The 16,398-nt window shown below is 41.8% G+C and overlaps 1 protein-coding gene and 1 long non-coding RNA gene across 4 annotated transcripts in view; one reads left to right on the top strand and one right to left on the bottom strand.

Moving 5' to 3' along the window:
• Window positions 1–16,398, bottom strand: part of gphnb (gephyrin b) — a 127,144-nt gene that overhangs the window by 64,644 nt on the left and 46,102 nt on the right. For all 3 annotated transcript variants that reach the window (XM_022213928.2, XM_022213931.2, XM_022213929.2), the window contains exons 3-4: window positions 7,396–7,453; window positions 7,189–7,281 (exon numbers count right to left, since the gene is read on the bottom strand). In XM_022213928.2, the coding sequence (XP_022069620.1) occupies window positions 7,189–7,281; window positions 7,396–7,453 (151 nt within the window). The remainder of the gene's footprint in view (window positions 1–7,188; window positions 7,282–7,395; window positions 7,454–16,398) is intronic.
• Window positions 9,160–16,011, top strand: LOC127537703 (uncharacterized). The gene is made up of 2 exons (XR_007947501.1): window positions 9,160–9,606; window positions 14,112–16,011. It is a non-coding gene; the product is annotated as an uncharacterized LOC127537703 (long non-coding RNA).

Raw genomic sequence — 16,398 nt, forward strand, 5'->3', positions numbered from 1 at the left:
ACCTGTATAAGAATCAATGTGTTTTATGATACTTTTTTTGCCAGTTTGGTTTAGAAGAATAACTTGTCTTATTGTTTGTATTATATTTTTGCCCACACAAAAATGATTTCATGTTTGAACTAGGTATATTTTTCACTTTATAATACATTTTGAACATTTTGATGAATGTCAACATCCATTCTGTTGACATTTTCCCACTCTTTTCCTCCAGCTGTTGCTACTCTCCGCCCCTCTAAAAGACAAATTAAAAATGAAAGTGGACTGATATCAAAAACATGTTTTTTGAGGAATAGCTGGAATATGAAATGATAAAAACCTTTCATTACGAAGACATTACATGAAAACGACCTCACCGGGTCATTTTTAACCACTTATGCATTTAAGGGTTAATGCAAAATTGAAAAATCTAACATCTGGAAAGTGCAGTAGCGTGTTGTGAGCCAGATACAATATGACTACTTGATAATGTCTGTAGTTGCCCATGAATGTACTGTGCAAACCAAAGGGAAAAAAAGGCTATATGGTGAAAAAGGGCATTTAATATTTCAGGCATGACTTCAAAGACACTGTATACAACACTCAGAACCACTGGATGTCACTAGAGCACTAGTATTTTGGACCAAAACAAATGGGTGCATCAGCCACACCTACCACATCTTTCATGTTTCTTTCACAACCAGAAAGGTTGTGGACATGAGAGTCAACAATAAACAGTCAGTCAAGTATTGGAAAATACAGTGAATGGCTGTACTGAGTTGCAGCCAACTTGAGTAATGCTATCCTCTCTTCATCTGCCTCTCTTTCGTTCTGATCGTGTCTGTCCTGCTCACTCTGTGTGCTTTCTGCTTTCACTCTTCACTAAGGTCTGTGTGGAAACGAACATAAACACACACAGAGGCTGCAGTGGAACACAGTGAAGCGAAGGAGAAGCAGATGAGAGCAACAGAACAGGAGGAGAGACTTTCCACACAGCTGAACATTGACAAAAGAAGAAAGGACCAGATACAACTTTACTTTGCCAGAAGCGGCTCAGACATTAACAACAGCATGACAATAAATGCAGTACCTACTAGAACAGCAGTAAAATACAAGTACAACAGAATAGTAAAAATAGTCAAATAAAAGTAGAACAGATAAGCAAGCAGTATCACTGTCAATAAAACTTAATTATTAAAGCAAAATTGCACACTGTAATGAAATAGAGCACATGGAATTAAATTATTGCACATAGTACTGAAACTGATATTCAGCTACTGAGAAAGTAGAATTTCACTGAACAATAAAGTCATTGCAGATATTGATATTATTGTTCAGTGTAAAGTGATGTTTTAGCTGCCATATGAAACATATGGACATAAATTAGGTAAATAACATAAATATCATACCTGGTGTTTAAATTCTCAGTTTTTTGTGGGGGTAATGGATGATGACTCTAGAACAGGGGTGGGCAAACTTTTTGGCTCAGGGGCCACATTGACTTTTGAAATTCGACAGATGGGCCAGACCAGCATCAGATGGTTGGAGATTGTGCAAACTAATATGAATTACATGTTAAAGACAATACTGACAAAGTGAAGAATACTCACATTCAGTCTCAGTGGAAACACCCTTTTTTGCCCGTGCATCAAAGTCTGGTGTCAGTTTGGTTGTGGCAATTCTCAGGATGGATCTGAGGTGTTCATCAGTTAACTGGGATCTGTGGTGTGCTTTGTTGATGTTCATCACGCTAAACGTCTGCTCACACATGTAGGTAGAGCCGAACAACACCAGCATCCTCTGCGCCATCTTCTGAATGTTTGGAAACTTGGCTTCACTTAGTGAAAGCTAAAAGTCATTCAGTTTAAGGGAGCTGAACTTCTCCTTTAAGACCGAGTCACTTTGAAGATCGATCAGTTCGAACTGCAACTCCTGAGGTGCTGTTTCTGGGTCTTGTGACAAGGGACATGATACCAGCTGAAGTGTTTTGTCAATTTTTTCAAGATCAGAGAACCGACGGCAGAATTGTCCGTGTAGGTCTTCTAGTGATTCCTTATATTTCATCACGTTGACTGGCCTCTGTCAGCGTCACCAGTGTAGGGAAATGAGTGAAGGATTTTTTTTTTATTGACATTTGTCTTGAGTATGAAGTCAGTTTGGCTTTAAAGGCTGTCACATTTGTATACATTATGTGCACAAATTGATCTTTCCCTTGCAGCACCACGGCAAACGCAAAATCACAGCCAATCTCTGTCGCGCAGCTCAGGAAAATCATCGGTTTTCCCCATTAACTCCAAAAATGAGCTAATCTCGCCTTTGAGCTCCCACACTCACTGAAAAACTTTCCCCAAACTTAACCAGCGGACATGAGAGTGGTAAAGCAAGTTCTGGAGATCAGCATCAGTTTCTTCAAGAAACTTCATGAACTGATGATGCTGAAGCCCTTTCGCTCTATAAAGTCAACGAGTTTTATGACTGACTTCAGGACATGATCAAGATGCAAAACAGACTTACAGAGCGCTTCCTGATTGATTAAGCAGTGTAGGAAAATCACATTCAGCTCAGGGTTTTCCTCCTTCATCTTATCCTGGATTCTTTTCAGCAGCCCGATGTTTTTTCCTGTGAGTGTGGCGATCCATCCGTGGTGACATTGGCGAGCAGCTTCATCCTCTGACTGACCCCAGACATCCTGTCCTACAGTCCTCTCCACACGTTTTCTCCTTCATGGATTCATGGTCACAAATTTTTTCGTTGTCTCAAAATGTTCATTAATCCCTCTAATAAAACTTAAAAGCTGAGCAGTGTCTTTTATGTCATTACTTTCGTCCAGTGCTAATGAATATAGCTTGAAGGACTCTGCTTTTCGTTCAGTGAGCTGGCTAAGTCTTCGTCCATTAGTTCAACACGGCAAGTAACTGTCCTGCTGACAAACTATTTTTTTCAAATTTGTTTTTGCTCCCTTGGCACAGGAGACCTGCTGTCTCTACCGTGCATTCTTTCAAAAACTCCCCTTCGGAGAAAGGCTTGCTAGCCTTTGCTATTTTGAATGCTTCGTGCTTGACTCTTGAATTGTAGTAGAATAAATAGAATAAACGTATTTTGTTAAGTGTGTAAACTGGGTGCCAGCCTCTGAGCCGTAGCTGTCCATTCTTGCACTGACTGGTTGCTCGCGTAGTTAGCGTGCGTCGTGTAAAAGTGCCGGCTGATATTGTATTCTTTAAAAACTGCAACAGTTTTATTGCAGATAAGACATACAGCCTTTGAACGGACTTCAGCAAAAAAAAATATTTAGTAGTTCACTCCTTCTGAAACACTTGAAACTAACTTGACTTTTCTTTGATTGACTCATTGTTATGGCAGAGCTCAAAATGCAGTTACAATAGAAGAAGAGAAAATAAACCAACAAAGGTCAGTTGTGTCTGGAGCGCGCCATCTCGTGGGGACAACAGAAACGTTGGGTACTGCAAGGGGAAGGCCAAATGAATGTGGTCTTTACTGTAATTTCGTCAATTCTAATATTGACAAAATTGTTTAGCGGGCCGGATTGAAAAGCCCAGCGGGCCGTATGTGGCCCGGGGGCCGTAGTTTGCCCATGCCTGCTCGAGAGTGTACTTTTGTTTTTCGAATGTGGTTTGGGAAGTCACACTCAGACCTAGGGCTGCACAATTAATCGAATTTTGATCGCGATCAAGATTTTGGCTGCCACAATTAAATTAACCTGATCGTTGGCAATATTTACATTTAAAATGCGGGCTCTGGTCTATATCTTATCAAGCGTCTTGTCAACCAGTCATCAGCCAACCACCAGGAGGCGAACACATGGTTTAGGCTTAATTAAGCTGCCTAAATAACAAGCGAGTGGACCCTGCAGCGGCAGCCTCGAATCACTCAGTGGACTGGGCTGATGAGAGCGAGTCATGTTGAGAGAAGAAAGTACAGCAGCATTTGGAGACGAGGAGCATCATGGTGAGGAGCCAGTGCCTCGAAACTTATCAGCATCCATGGTCTGGACTTGTTTCTGATTCAGGGCAAGTGACGTTAAACAAGTCAAATGTAAAGAGTGTAGCAGAGTTGTGTCTGCCCCGCACAGTAACACAGCTAATCTGTTTAGCCATCTGAAAAAACATCACAAACACAAATACGAGGAATGCATGAAGGCTAAAGCTAACACAAACTGGATATGGTGTTGCATCGGGCAACACCGTATCGAGCTACCTCCCAAAGACACACAGAGATAACGGACGCAATATCATTTTATTTGGCCAAAGACATGTCCAATAAATACAGCGAGCAACGAGGGCTTCAGAAAAATGGTCAGAACACTGGACAATAAATATGTGACCCCCTCGCGCAATTATTTCTCCAAAGTGGCGTTACCTACACTGAAAAATATGAAAAATGTCGAGGGAAAATAGAGAGGGAAATCACAACTGTCGAGTTCTTTGCACTGAAAACGCTCCTTAAAAGTAGTGCAATAAAAATACAGATATTTTCCCTAACATGATGAACAATCGTGATTAATAATCGTGATTACAATATTGATCAAAATAATCGTGATTATCATTTTGGCCATAATCGTGCAGTCCTACTCAGACCATTAAAACATTACAAATGCACAGTTTCAAAGGGACAGAGTCCTTGCCTTAACATGCACTAATGTACATATGCTACCAATACATAGAACAGAGAAGCTGTGATTACAACACACACTGCTAAGGACGCCTTTACTCCACCAAATCTTATCATAGACGGTGTTTGCAGTTATATTAGTGCAATAGTTTTCTTCAAAATCTTGTCTTGTATTGTCATATTGCATCTTTAAGGTATTTGTTTTCATTTTCTTTGTGAGTATAAATTTTAAGGAATGCAGTTGATGAAGCATATCCTGACAGATAATGAAGAAGGCAGTGCCTTCTTTTCTAGTTGTGTGTGGTGGGTGCCCTTGAGTTGAGTGACACTTCAAACGCACCATTAGCAAGGGAGAGGGTAGAGAAAAGACTTCAAAGGAGAGGAGCCACTGATGAGAATCTTGGGCTTGGACTCAAGAGAGCAGAGGGAAGCAGGGAGGGAACAGAGAGGGGAGCATGTGGGAGGTAACTATAGAGGGGTTAAGGAGAAACAAGAGGGAAGCAGGGAGACAGAGGGAAGGGTGAGGCTTCATTGTACACATCAGGAAAAGTCACTGACTGGAAGAAGTCAGATATAGGTTTATTTGACTTGATAGTTATTTGTGGTATGTCTTCAGATAAAGTACAACATTTATAATTTGGGTAATTTGCTTCTTTATATACAGAAAAAAACAAGGGTGACATTACCGTATACTGTGTGAGTAAGACATTGCATCAGCAAGGCCAGGAGAACTACTCTTAGAGGGTGTGAGACTAAATGTTACAAAATGAGATCATAATAAAACTCCTCAAGTATAGAATTTAAATGCAAAGAGATGATGCTCTTTTTGTCTGTAAGCATGCTTCCTGTACATCCATCCATCCATCCATCCATCCATGTAGAAAGCAGGTATTATTAGTGACTACAGCGTGTACATGTCTCCCCTCTTCCAGGAAGGTAGCCGTTGTCTGCAATGATTGATGAGAACGAGAACCAATGATACTGCTGAGAGACACAGCTTAACTGCAGCCGAATTGGCTGGGTGTGTCTGTGCTGTGAATCTCATTGCAGATTGAGTACATTTAACAGAAATACAGCAGATAATCTGGGGTTTTGGGTCCATAGCTGTGTGTGACATGAGGTGCAAAGAAAAGATGAGAAAGACAAAGACCATGTGTGTATGTATACACAGTAATTTACTGCATGTGTACACTTTATTGTCTTCAGACCCGAGTACATACATGTTTGCAAGATATATAAATTTTACAAAGAAAAAAAGACACTTTTTACACACTTTTAAACCATCTACTTTATGTTGCTTGAAATGAAAACAGCTATACCCAGCAATATTAAGGAAAAAATGGAAATTAAGTAGATGTGCCACAACTACGTTAAACTGCTTTGTCAAGCCTACAGTTAAGATAAGACAAGATAAGATAAGATAAGATAAGATAAGATAAGATAAGATAAGATAAGACAGAACTTGTTGTATAATAAAATGAAACATGCGGTGCTCAGATAACTCAACTGGTTGAGCAGGCGACCCATGTACACAGTGGCCTAGGTTTGATTCCAGCTCATTTCCCTTTACTGCATGTCTTTCCCCATCTTTCTCCCTAGTTTCCTGTCTGCCTCTCAACTACATATATCAAAAAATAGTTTAAAAGAAATAGATATGAAATATATTGTAATACATAACTAGCATGGGGGCTGCTTGGCGGTTAGCATTTTCGGCTTGCAGCAAGAAGATCCACGGTTTGCGTTCCGACCTTCCCAAGGTCTTTCGGCATGGAGTATACATGTTCTCCCTGCGCGTGCTGGGTCTTTTTTAGGTTCTCCGGCTTCCTCCCACAGTCCAAAAACATGCTCAGGTTAATGGGTGATTCTAAATTGTCCGTAGGTGTGAATGTGAATGTGATTGTCTCTCTGTGTGACCATGTGATAGGCTGGTGACCTGTCCAGGGTGTCCCCTGCCTTCACCATAATTCAGCTGAGATAGACTCAAGCCCCCCTACGACCCTACTGAAGATTAAGCAATTTATAGATAATGGATGGATGAACAACTAATGTGGAACTGTGTCAAGACACCATGTTGTGTACCTTAATGAACCTCCAGCTATGTAGTTCATCTTTCATCCGCAATGGAACGTGACCTGAGAGGGAGTCAATAAGTATCTCACATCTTATTCTTTATTTCTAATGACACTGTATGATAAACAGTGCTGCAACACACGTCATCAGCAAAACAGGAGGGTCTTCAAAGAAAGCACATGCAGCAACAAGTGAAATCTGCCTTTCACAACCGCCTTCCTCTCACACAATTAAGTTCTTCCGTATTCTATATTGGTGATATTCAGTATTTGACTTGATTGGAGAAATATACTGTATACTTTCCAAAACATCTACAAGCAGTGTTAGTTTAATTCAGTCAGCTGCATCGTTTTCCAGCGCATCTGAAGACTGTATGCCATATGTCAAACACTCTACAGCATCATTTGTCTCAATTCTTTTGTCATGTTATTAAAAGATAGACAATGCGTTGGTAAAATTGGTGTTTATGGATAGATTCATGAACGACACATTTAAATTAACATGCAAACTGACCTCTGGTGTGACATCTCTCGGGGCAAAGCCGGTGCCTCCAGTGGTGAGAATGAGGTTGAGTTCTTTTTCATCACACCAGTCCACCAGTGTCTCCTGTTAATAAACACACATATGAGCATGCATGATTGCTTACAACAAAACTCATTACTGCGAAAAAAGAAACAGACACTGCTGATAAATGCAGAATGTAAATGGATGATGCCTTACCTTAATTTCATCTATCTCATCTGGCACTATCTTGTAGGCCGCAATCATGCCCCCTAACCTGAGAGAGGAAGAAATGATCATTAGATCGCAAAGCAATCATCCATATCTTAGATTTTGTGATACTTTATTGATCCCTGCAAGGAAATCAGATTGCACATCTCATCACTGAGGTCAAAAGCCGAGGAATGATAGATAATCAGAAGTTGATATTCTCTTACAACCTCCTAGCAGAAGCTGAGAAGTTAAATCCCAGATGACAAACTGAAGGACAGTGTCTCTTCCCTCCCTACAAACCATCTTGCTGCCACAAGTCTAGAATCCTCGCAAACTAGCAGCATGGTGCAGACTGAGGATATAGTGGGTTAACCTTCACTATTGTTCAAAAGTTTGGGGTCACCCAGACAATTTCATGTTTACCATGAAAACACACACTTTTATTCATGTGCTAACAGAATAGCACAAGGGTTTTCCAATCATCAATTAGCCTTTCAGCACTATTAGCTAACACAATGTAGCATTAGAACACAGGAGTGATGGTTGCTGGAAATGTTCCTCTGTACCCCTATGGAGATATTCCATTAAAAATCAGCCGTTTCCAGCTAGAATAGTCATTTACCACATTAACAATGTCTAGACTGGATTTCTGATTCATTTAATGCTATCTTCATTGAAATATTGCTTTAATTTTAAAAATAAGGATATTTCTAAGTGACCCCAAACTTTTGAATCGTAGTGTAAGCATTTCTCAAAATAAGAAAGCTGAAAGTATTCCCACAAAAAGAGATCAGTATTCCAAAGAATTGTGAAAGTGACATACTTTTTGATTGACACATTCTCTATCCATCAGCCTCTCTGACTTCACAACAAAGAAGAAACCAAAAACTTTTACTTCACATTTAAGAAAAAGAAGGCCATATAAGATACTGATAGACAGAATATATGGTAGAACAGATGACGGAGATAATAAAGAAAGTCAAATATGATGAAACAGAAGCAGGAAGGAGAAGAAGGAGTGAGGGAAATAGAAATACAGCAGTAAAATTGAGAAGAGAGAGAATGCCCTTGAACATCCCCTCCTGAAAGGATTTTCCAAAGGGTGGCCCAATGAGGAGGGAGCTCTGACAAGGACAAGCAGCTCCTACTGAACAGTGAACCGTGGCGACCTCTTGTGGCCAACCAGAGTATGGCAACCGAAAATACAACAACCCCGGGCTCAAGGTGAAGACTCTGCACAGACAGCCCTTATATAACCCTTTTCTTTTTTTAAAGAGTGCTATTTTTGGGAGACTACTGCATCACATTTCCACCTCATGTCAGCCACTTAAACACCATGATACCCTTCCAAAAACAAATACTCATGAACTCTATGTTGCTTTGGATAAAAGCGTCTGCTAAATGAAAATGCAGAATTGTCGAACTCTGTGAATTTTTCTGTCTTTCCCATAGTTTGACATACATGGTCAGTCTAGCTCCTCACACACTACTCTACAAATTGTGCACGCAGGAAACTATTATTCACCTGAATCCATCAGCTCTACTCAGTTTTCAGAGCAACGGAGCAGCAGAGACACAGGAAGTATGAAGCTCACAGGGAAATTGTTTGGTCCTGACCAAAGATACAGAGAAGTCAGAGAGAATCATTTAGGAACTATTTTTTCATGAGACACTGCACATGTAGGGATATTCAGAGCAGCTACTAACTTGTGCATCCAAACACACATGTGCACAACCACACACAAACACACACACACACACACACGTACAACTTCCCTGCTGACATTCCCGTGATGGCATGTGTGACTTACTTCGCTTGATGTTCTGAGAAAGGAGGGGTTTTTTTGGGGGGCATTTCTGAATGCCTCTGCATGTGTACGTGAGGTTGTGGTTATATGTGTTAATGCATGTGCTTTATGTGTTTCTGAGTGTGTGTCTGTGTTACACCTCGGGAGAGTAAAGGAGCTGTCAGGACAAATCACCTCTCTCGCTCTCCTGGGGTTTTTATGCCTCTCTGTTTCAGCCCAAATGAAAATATGCTCAACACAAATAACTAGGGTTCCTTCCCACCGTTTCCTAGGCAACCCCTCCTGTCTAAAGCCTCTAGTTACTGTTTTGTTCATCGTGAGAGAGAGTGCGAGAGTTTGTGTGTGTGCCAGTGAATGTAACTATCAGAGATGCCATTTCTCTGCAAAAGCAGCGATTTGTTGCGTAGATGTAAGTAGTTGCATACTCATTTAATGTTTTTAATCAATGTTCTGATTTGTGTATTCTAGTGGGCTTGTATGTACATGTCACAGAAATTGTTTATCTATCTTAAAGTTTATACATGTACATATAATATATGTCTAGTATGTGTACAGAAGTGTAGCTGCATGTCTGCAGATCTTCACCAGAGGTCTGGAAGGTTCTGCACAGTACCTTTGCTGTTCCAAGGACTGCACAGAAAATACAAAACACCTGAATAGAAAAGAGTAGAAAGCCATAGAAAAGTACATGGCAAAAGTATCCTCTCTACTGCTGAAGAGATAAAATATCAAAAGTTAGAGTATCAAGCCATTTTACCAAGTTGCTCATTTTATCTTAGGCTGTTCATATCTCGTCATACCTTGGTATGCAAAACTGCAGGAAATTATAGTCTACACATTTCACTGAGAGTGAAAAGATGTCAGTAAAATGGAATGTAATCTTCTCAACAAATCCGATCTCAGATGTTGTTTCAGTGATCTGATGAAGTCACTCTCCCAGTTTAGGGGTTACAGCCAGGAGTGCTTTGAACACTACGAGTACTATGGTTGCCTTCACTTTCCACAGCTTTTTTAGGTCCTCTCTCAGCCCTTGGCATTTTCCGAGCTTCTCATGTCCCTTCCTCTTGAGGATTGCTACATCTATCACTACCGCCTTCTTGTTGTTTATAGATTACCACAATGTCTAGGGATTAGTCACTACCAGTTTATCAGTCTGGATTTGGAAGTCCCACAGGATCTTGACTTGGTTGGTCACACATTTGGAGGTGTCTTTCATCCAGGAAAGTGGCTCTGATGCTCACCAGTCCTCGGCCTCCCTCCTTCAGCTTTGTGTACAGTCTCAGAGTCCAGGGCTTGAAATAAAACCCTCCACGCATTATGGGGAGATTCCTTGTTTTGATATCAGTGGCCTGTATTTCTTTCTTTGTCCAAGTTATTATACCAGTGGAGCATCTGATCATCAGCAGAGCCTATGTGTTGATGGCTTGTATCTCATTCTGTCCATTCAGGTGACTTTTCAGGACCTGCCTCACTCTATGCAGGCTGTAGCTGATGTCCTTGCTGGTCACCTCGTGGTTTGCATTTGCCTGTGGGACTCCACGGCATTTGTAGTTGTGTGGAACATCTGCTATGTTTCCTTCTGCTAGTTCAATCTTTCCAGTGGTGATCTTCTTGGTCCTCTTTGATATCATCTGACTACACTTGTCCAGCCCAAATGATATTCCGATATTGTTGCTGTAGATCCTGGTGATATGGATCACTAAGTCAATGTTATTTCTGGCTTACGGCTTCATGCCATCCATGAGAGCAGGGGACTGATGGTCCTTCTACTTCAGAACTGGTATCTGAAGCCACTCTTTGTGATTATCCAGCTCAGGAGGTTCAAGCCATTCCAGTATAATTGTTTGTAGTATTGACTCTTAGGTTTTCTTGTAGTCAAACCAGGCAGCACATAGATTGGTTTTAGATTTTTGGTCTTACAGTCTTTAGAGACTATTTCTTTGATCAGTAGCTGGTGCTTGGCTCCACTAGTGTTACTAACTTCTGTCTGGGTCCTACTCATGTCTTGAGCCATGTGACCTAATCATTTTAGCTGCTACGATGGCTGACAGTAGCTTCCATGTTGTACAGAGGCAGGATATGGGATGGTAACTGGATGAGATGGCTCCCTTCTGGGGATCTCTCATTTTCAGGACTGTCTGGCCTTGGGTTAACCACTCTGGGTGGGTCCCAACCATGAGCAGCTGGTTCATTTGTGGTGCTAGGCGTTCATTGTGTCGTGGGCCTCCAGCTCTTCATTCTTGACACTCTCTTGTGGATGTCTGCTATTCTGCCACTGGGTCCTTCTCTGGGATATTGCTGTGGTCTACTCTCATATCCATCAGCCACTGAGCAATGGTGTTATGCAAAGCCTCCTTCTCCCATATACCTTACCGGTACCATTCAGTCTCCCATTGAGAAAACACTTTGGGCAGTTTGGTGAAGACCATCCTGGTTATCCTTCTGGTTTTGTGTTCTCTACTGTATCTCTTCAGGCAGGTGGACAGGGCTGTGATCCTTTGTTCGGCAGTCTGCAGTTCGGCAGTCAATTACAGACAGCTTGTTGTATTTACTGGGTAGTCCTTCATCAAACCTTTCTGTAGCTGTGACAGTTGGCTATCTACCCACCTTGTTGCCTTGATATTGACCTAAAGCCTCCTTATATATGCAGGATAATGTTTATTATGGTTTATGGTGTTCATCTTGTAACCAATCATCTCTAAGACTACTACTGCTGTTGTGTATGTCAGCCTGTTGGTCTCAGTGATGGCTACAGTAGGGATAATTAGCAGAGCTGCATTCACATCTTCAAGCAGACTTTACATAGGTAATTTTTAACCAGTGGTGGTTCTACACAGGGGCCTACAGGGGCCAGTGCCCCTGTCCAAATGTTGCTGGCCCCTATGCTGAGTATAGAACCCAGACAGGCCAAGACTTGGGATCTTAACGTATCTGAGAACCAGTTTGCCAGACAGCATCACAGCAGTATCCTATGACTGTAGTTCTAGGATTTTGAACGTCAGGAAACCAAACCACTGTTGTATGTGTTACCGACGCGGTTCTGCCAGCCGCCAAACTGTAGCTGGCAGCCTCGGGTAGCGCTAGCCTGCTTAGCTTAGCGTGGCTTGTTATTGGTAACAGTCATATATAAGTCAGGACAAACTTTGCAGGGGAGGACGTGGCACTTAATTGTAAATGCAGCAAACTGTCCACACTTACAGTTCCTCCAGGATACACTGGCTTCCAAACTTGTCCTCTATGACATGCTATACCATCATTGTGCATATCGCTCTGCCTCCATTTCCACACTCGTCTCTCCTACACACACCACTGTAGCGCTCCTCCTTACGTCAAACACGCACACATAACCTGGCAATAGCCAGATTAATAATTGTGTAGTACTTGATAGTACTCCACAATATCAATCTGGGACCGCTCCATGTAAATCCGTTCAGAGGAAAGAGGCACGGATTGGACAATGCAACAGTATGTCCCGCCTCTGACAGGTTTGTTTTTAGCCAATCGCGGGATCTTCACAACGAGCGGAGCCAATTGGTAGATTAAACTCTTACCAAAACCCGTAGGTAAAAAAGCACAAACATCTTTACCATCCAGAAATGCACAAAGCGCCTCTCGTTGTTCTTCCTTCAAAGAAGCGATAGGAGATTAAGCTAAAACTGACTTAATAGCAGCATCTACACGATTGTTGTCCTCCGTTGCCATGTTTGTTTTGATCTACTGGCGCTTGGTGTCGTCTTCACACCCGGATATCCCGCCCCACACACGAATACTGCTGTGTGATTGGCCCGTGCCAACTTGGTGCTGTACGAACAGTGAATGCGGGAGCGGAGCAAGATGGTTTCTTGAGAGATTTGTGAACTCACAAATATCACGAGAAATCAACTTGCTGGCAAGGTTAACACACACACACACCGCAACCTACCTATGTTAAACAAGAGCAAGCTTGGCCTCAACACGTGACTGATTTCAAATGTTCCCGATGTTCCACATTTCAACACCGGCCCTGGTAACCTCATTGTATCAGTTGAAGCATTTTTGTAAAAAAAAAAAAAAAAACAGAATGTTTGTTTGATTTTAATATAAAGTAAAATGCGAGCTGTAAGTGCTTAAATGTCATTGTTGTTGTTTAACAATGTGCCCCTGTTATTAAACACTGGCTCCACCTTGCCCAAGTCAGTAGCTAAGTACTTCAGGGTATTCAGCTTAGCTATGATCTTCAATCTCAGGTCAGATGCCCTTGTGTTAGGTTATATGTGCTTATTTGGGCTTGTAACCTAATTATGGTGTGATAATAATCCCTCCCCCTGACCTGTCATCTGGGATCCTCCTGGCTATAGATCTTGGTGGTACCTCATCAATTCTGATTTGGAATAGCAGTTAGTGTTTACAGACATTGGGACACTCAGCCACTACTTATTTCGTGGTAATATGGCCTTTCAACTTCAGGACTGACTCCAACTGTTGACTTCTCTAAGTCAATTGAACTTACTTTGGATTTGATACACTCATTGGACTCAGCCACAAATGCTACAGTGGTAAAAATCTGAAAACGCAAATCTTTGACTTGAACAAAAAGTTCAAGTCAATGAGCAAATCATTGACCTGCTCCCAGTTTGGGTTCGGGAGGCAGATACCCTCTCTATTTTTAAGACCAGGCTTAAAACGTTCCTTTTTGACAGATCTTATAGTTAGGGCTGACTGGGTGACCCACAGGGGTTCGGCTTGTGTCTTCATTTGCACAGCTGACTCCCTCTTGGACGTCCCTTTGTTCTGCCCCTAGTCATGCTGCTATAGGCCTAGGCTACTGGGGGACTTTTCTTGACGCACTGAGCCCTTCTCTATCTACCTTTACGTTTAATATGTATACCTAATGCAGTACATTCACTCTGTTTCTCCCTGTGCTATTTCTCCGAGTGTCCCTGGTCCCAGAGCTGGATGCTTCTGATCTGCAGTCGATGTTCCACCAGCTGGTCCAGTCTCCACCATGTCCACTGTGGGATGCTGCTGCTGACCTTCCTCCAGCCCTCTGCTTCCAGCTCCCCTTTTCCACCAGTCAACTCTGCATCGCCTTCACTATACTTGTTATGCTAACTTACATACTGTTTGAATTTTACTGCTAGCTATATATGGAGTATGTTTAATGTCAGAGCCATACATCATAAGAGTAAACTATGAGTCAGTTTTCAGTGTTAGCTTATACTTTGTTTGGTTCACATATCCTGTCATATATGTATCCAAATGTGTGTTGTGTTTTCCGTGCTTTCCCACCCCTCCCTCTTCTCCCATCCCTCCCCCTTGCCCTCCTCTGTCCCTCTTAACCCGCCCGGCCAGCAGGCAGATGGGTCCCCCCTATATAGAGCCGGGTTCTGCTCGAGGTTTTTTCCCTGTTAAAAGGGTGTTTTCCTTGCCACTGTCGCCTTTGGGCTTGCTCTGGGGGTCAGGCATATGGGTTCTGTAAAGCGTCTTGAGACGATTTGACTGTAATATAAATAAAATTGAATTGAATTGAATTGAATTGAATTGAATTGAATTGAATTGAATTGAACAGTCAAGTCAGGAAAGCCACTTCAAACCATTTAAAGCAGCTAGAATCAAAAAAATTATCTGTGAAAAACAGTTGTATTTCAGTATAACATGCATTGCAGTTATGTCCCCGCCATGATCAGAAAGAACAACGCAGGCTATCACCTGTTGCTAAGAGACAATTGGTGAGAATGGTCAAGAGTCAAACAAGAATCACTAGATGCTGGTGAAATGCCGGTGTCAGTGTCCACAGTTAGGTGTCGCCATTGGCTTAGAGGCTGCAGAGCAAGAAGGAAGCCCTTTCTCTAGAAGCAGCACCTTAAGGCTCAACTCACATTTGTTGCTGATCACGGAGACAAAGAAAAGGCTTTCTGGGGCAAAGTTATGTGATCAGATGAAACAAAAAGAGAAATCATTAGTCAGAAAGTTGCATCAGGGTCCCTGCCTCTGCCCTGATTTGCTGGCAGCGTCTCCTTTTCCACCTTTTCCTCTGTTCATCAGTGTGTGTGTGTGTGTGTGTGTGTGTGTGTGTGTGTGTGTGTGTGTGTGTGTGTGTGTGTGTACATGTTTATCTATACTGGTGGGGACTTGGTGGGAAATTTGACCTGACTCCACGCTATCTTGGTGGGGACTCGCGTCACGGTGGGGACCAAAAATGAGGTCCCCACGGGGGGAAGCAATGTTTTCTTGGCCATGTTGTTGTTACTGAAAAAACTAAAAGTGCAAAAAAGTTTCTTTAGGGTTTTGGTGTTGGTTAAGGTTAGGGTTAGGGTAAGGGTTAGGGGTTAGATATGAATGGGAGTCAATGGTATGTCCCCACAATGATAGCAAGACACACACACACACACACACACGCACACGCACACACACGTGTGTGTGTGTGTGAGCCGCTTCCTAATCACTAGCAAGTGAAGACACCTGTGCAGGGGCTGGCTCACTGCACTGCACAGAACTCATGTTAGCATTAACTAGATCCTGAATGTAGTTTTTTTTTTACCAGTGTAAACTTGCTTCATGTATTCTCTTCTCAAGCGGTGTTGCACCCTGTCACACTTTCAGTTACTGCTTTTCTCATAACATAATTTTGACTGTATACCCCGACCACTGTTCCTTGTCTTGTAGTACTCAGTCTTGGTCTATTACCCCTCCCCATTTAATATTCTTTGTATGTCATCTGTATTATTTGTTAGCTAGTTTTCTGCATTCAGCCTGTATGAGCAGCCTTTTAATCCTGATTTTGTCATATTTCCAGAAGACCTACAATAAATATATTATTATTTTTGGGACAGATGCACGTGTTTTGATGATTCTATTACAAATTTAAGAGTTATGGGATCATTGGAAACTCAGGATTGCCATGACATACAAGGTCTTTACAAATGTACAACTTTTACTCACAACTGTATAGACCCAAATAAAAGGCGTTCTATTACTGATTAAAAAATAAAAACTGAAAATATTTTGTCAAGGTCAGTGACAGTGGATGTGAAAAGAAGGCATAAAACAGGACGGAATTGTTGCACCACAGTGTGTATATACATATATTTTTACATCCAATCAGAGTTGAAGCAACTTTTCATTAAGAGCAGCTCTTTATATGTTCATGTCCTCCCACCTTCGAGTGTCACAGCACCACTTATAAACAGTTAAATCCCTACAGATATAGTTGTAACAGTAT

Source organism: Acanthochromis polyacanthus, chromosome 16 (assembly GCF_021347895.1).
Source record: "Acanthochromis polyacanthus isolate Apoly-LR-REF ecotype Palm Island chromosome 16, KAUST_Apoly_ChrSc, whole genome shotgun sequence".
Lineage (NCBI taxonomy): Eukaryota > Metazoa > Chordata > Actinopteri > Pomacentridae > Acanthochromis > Acanthochromis polyacanthus.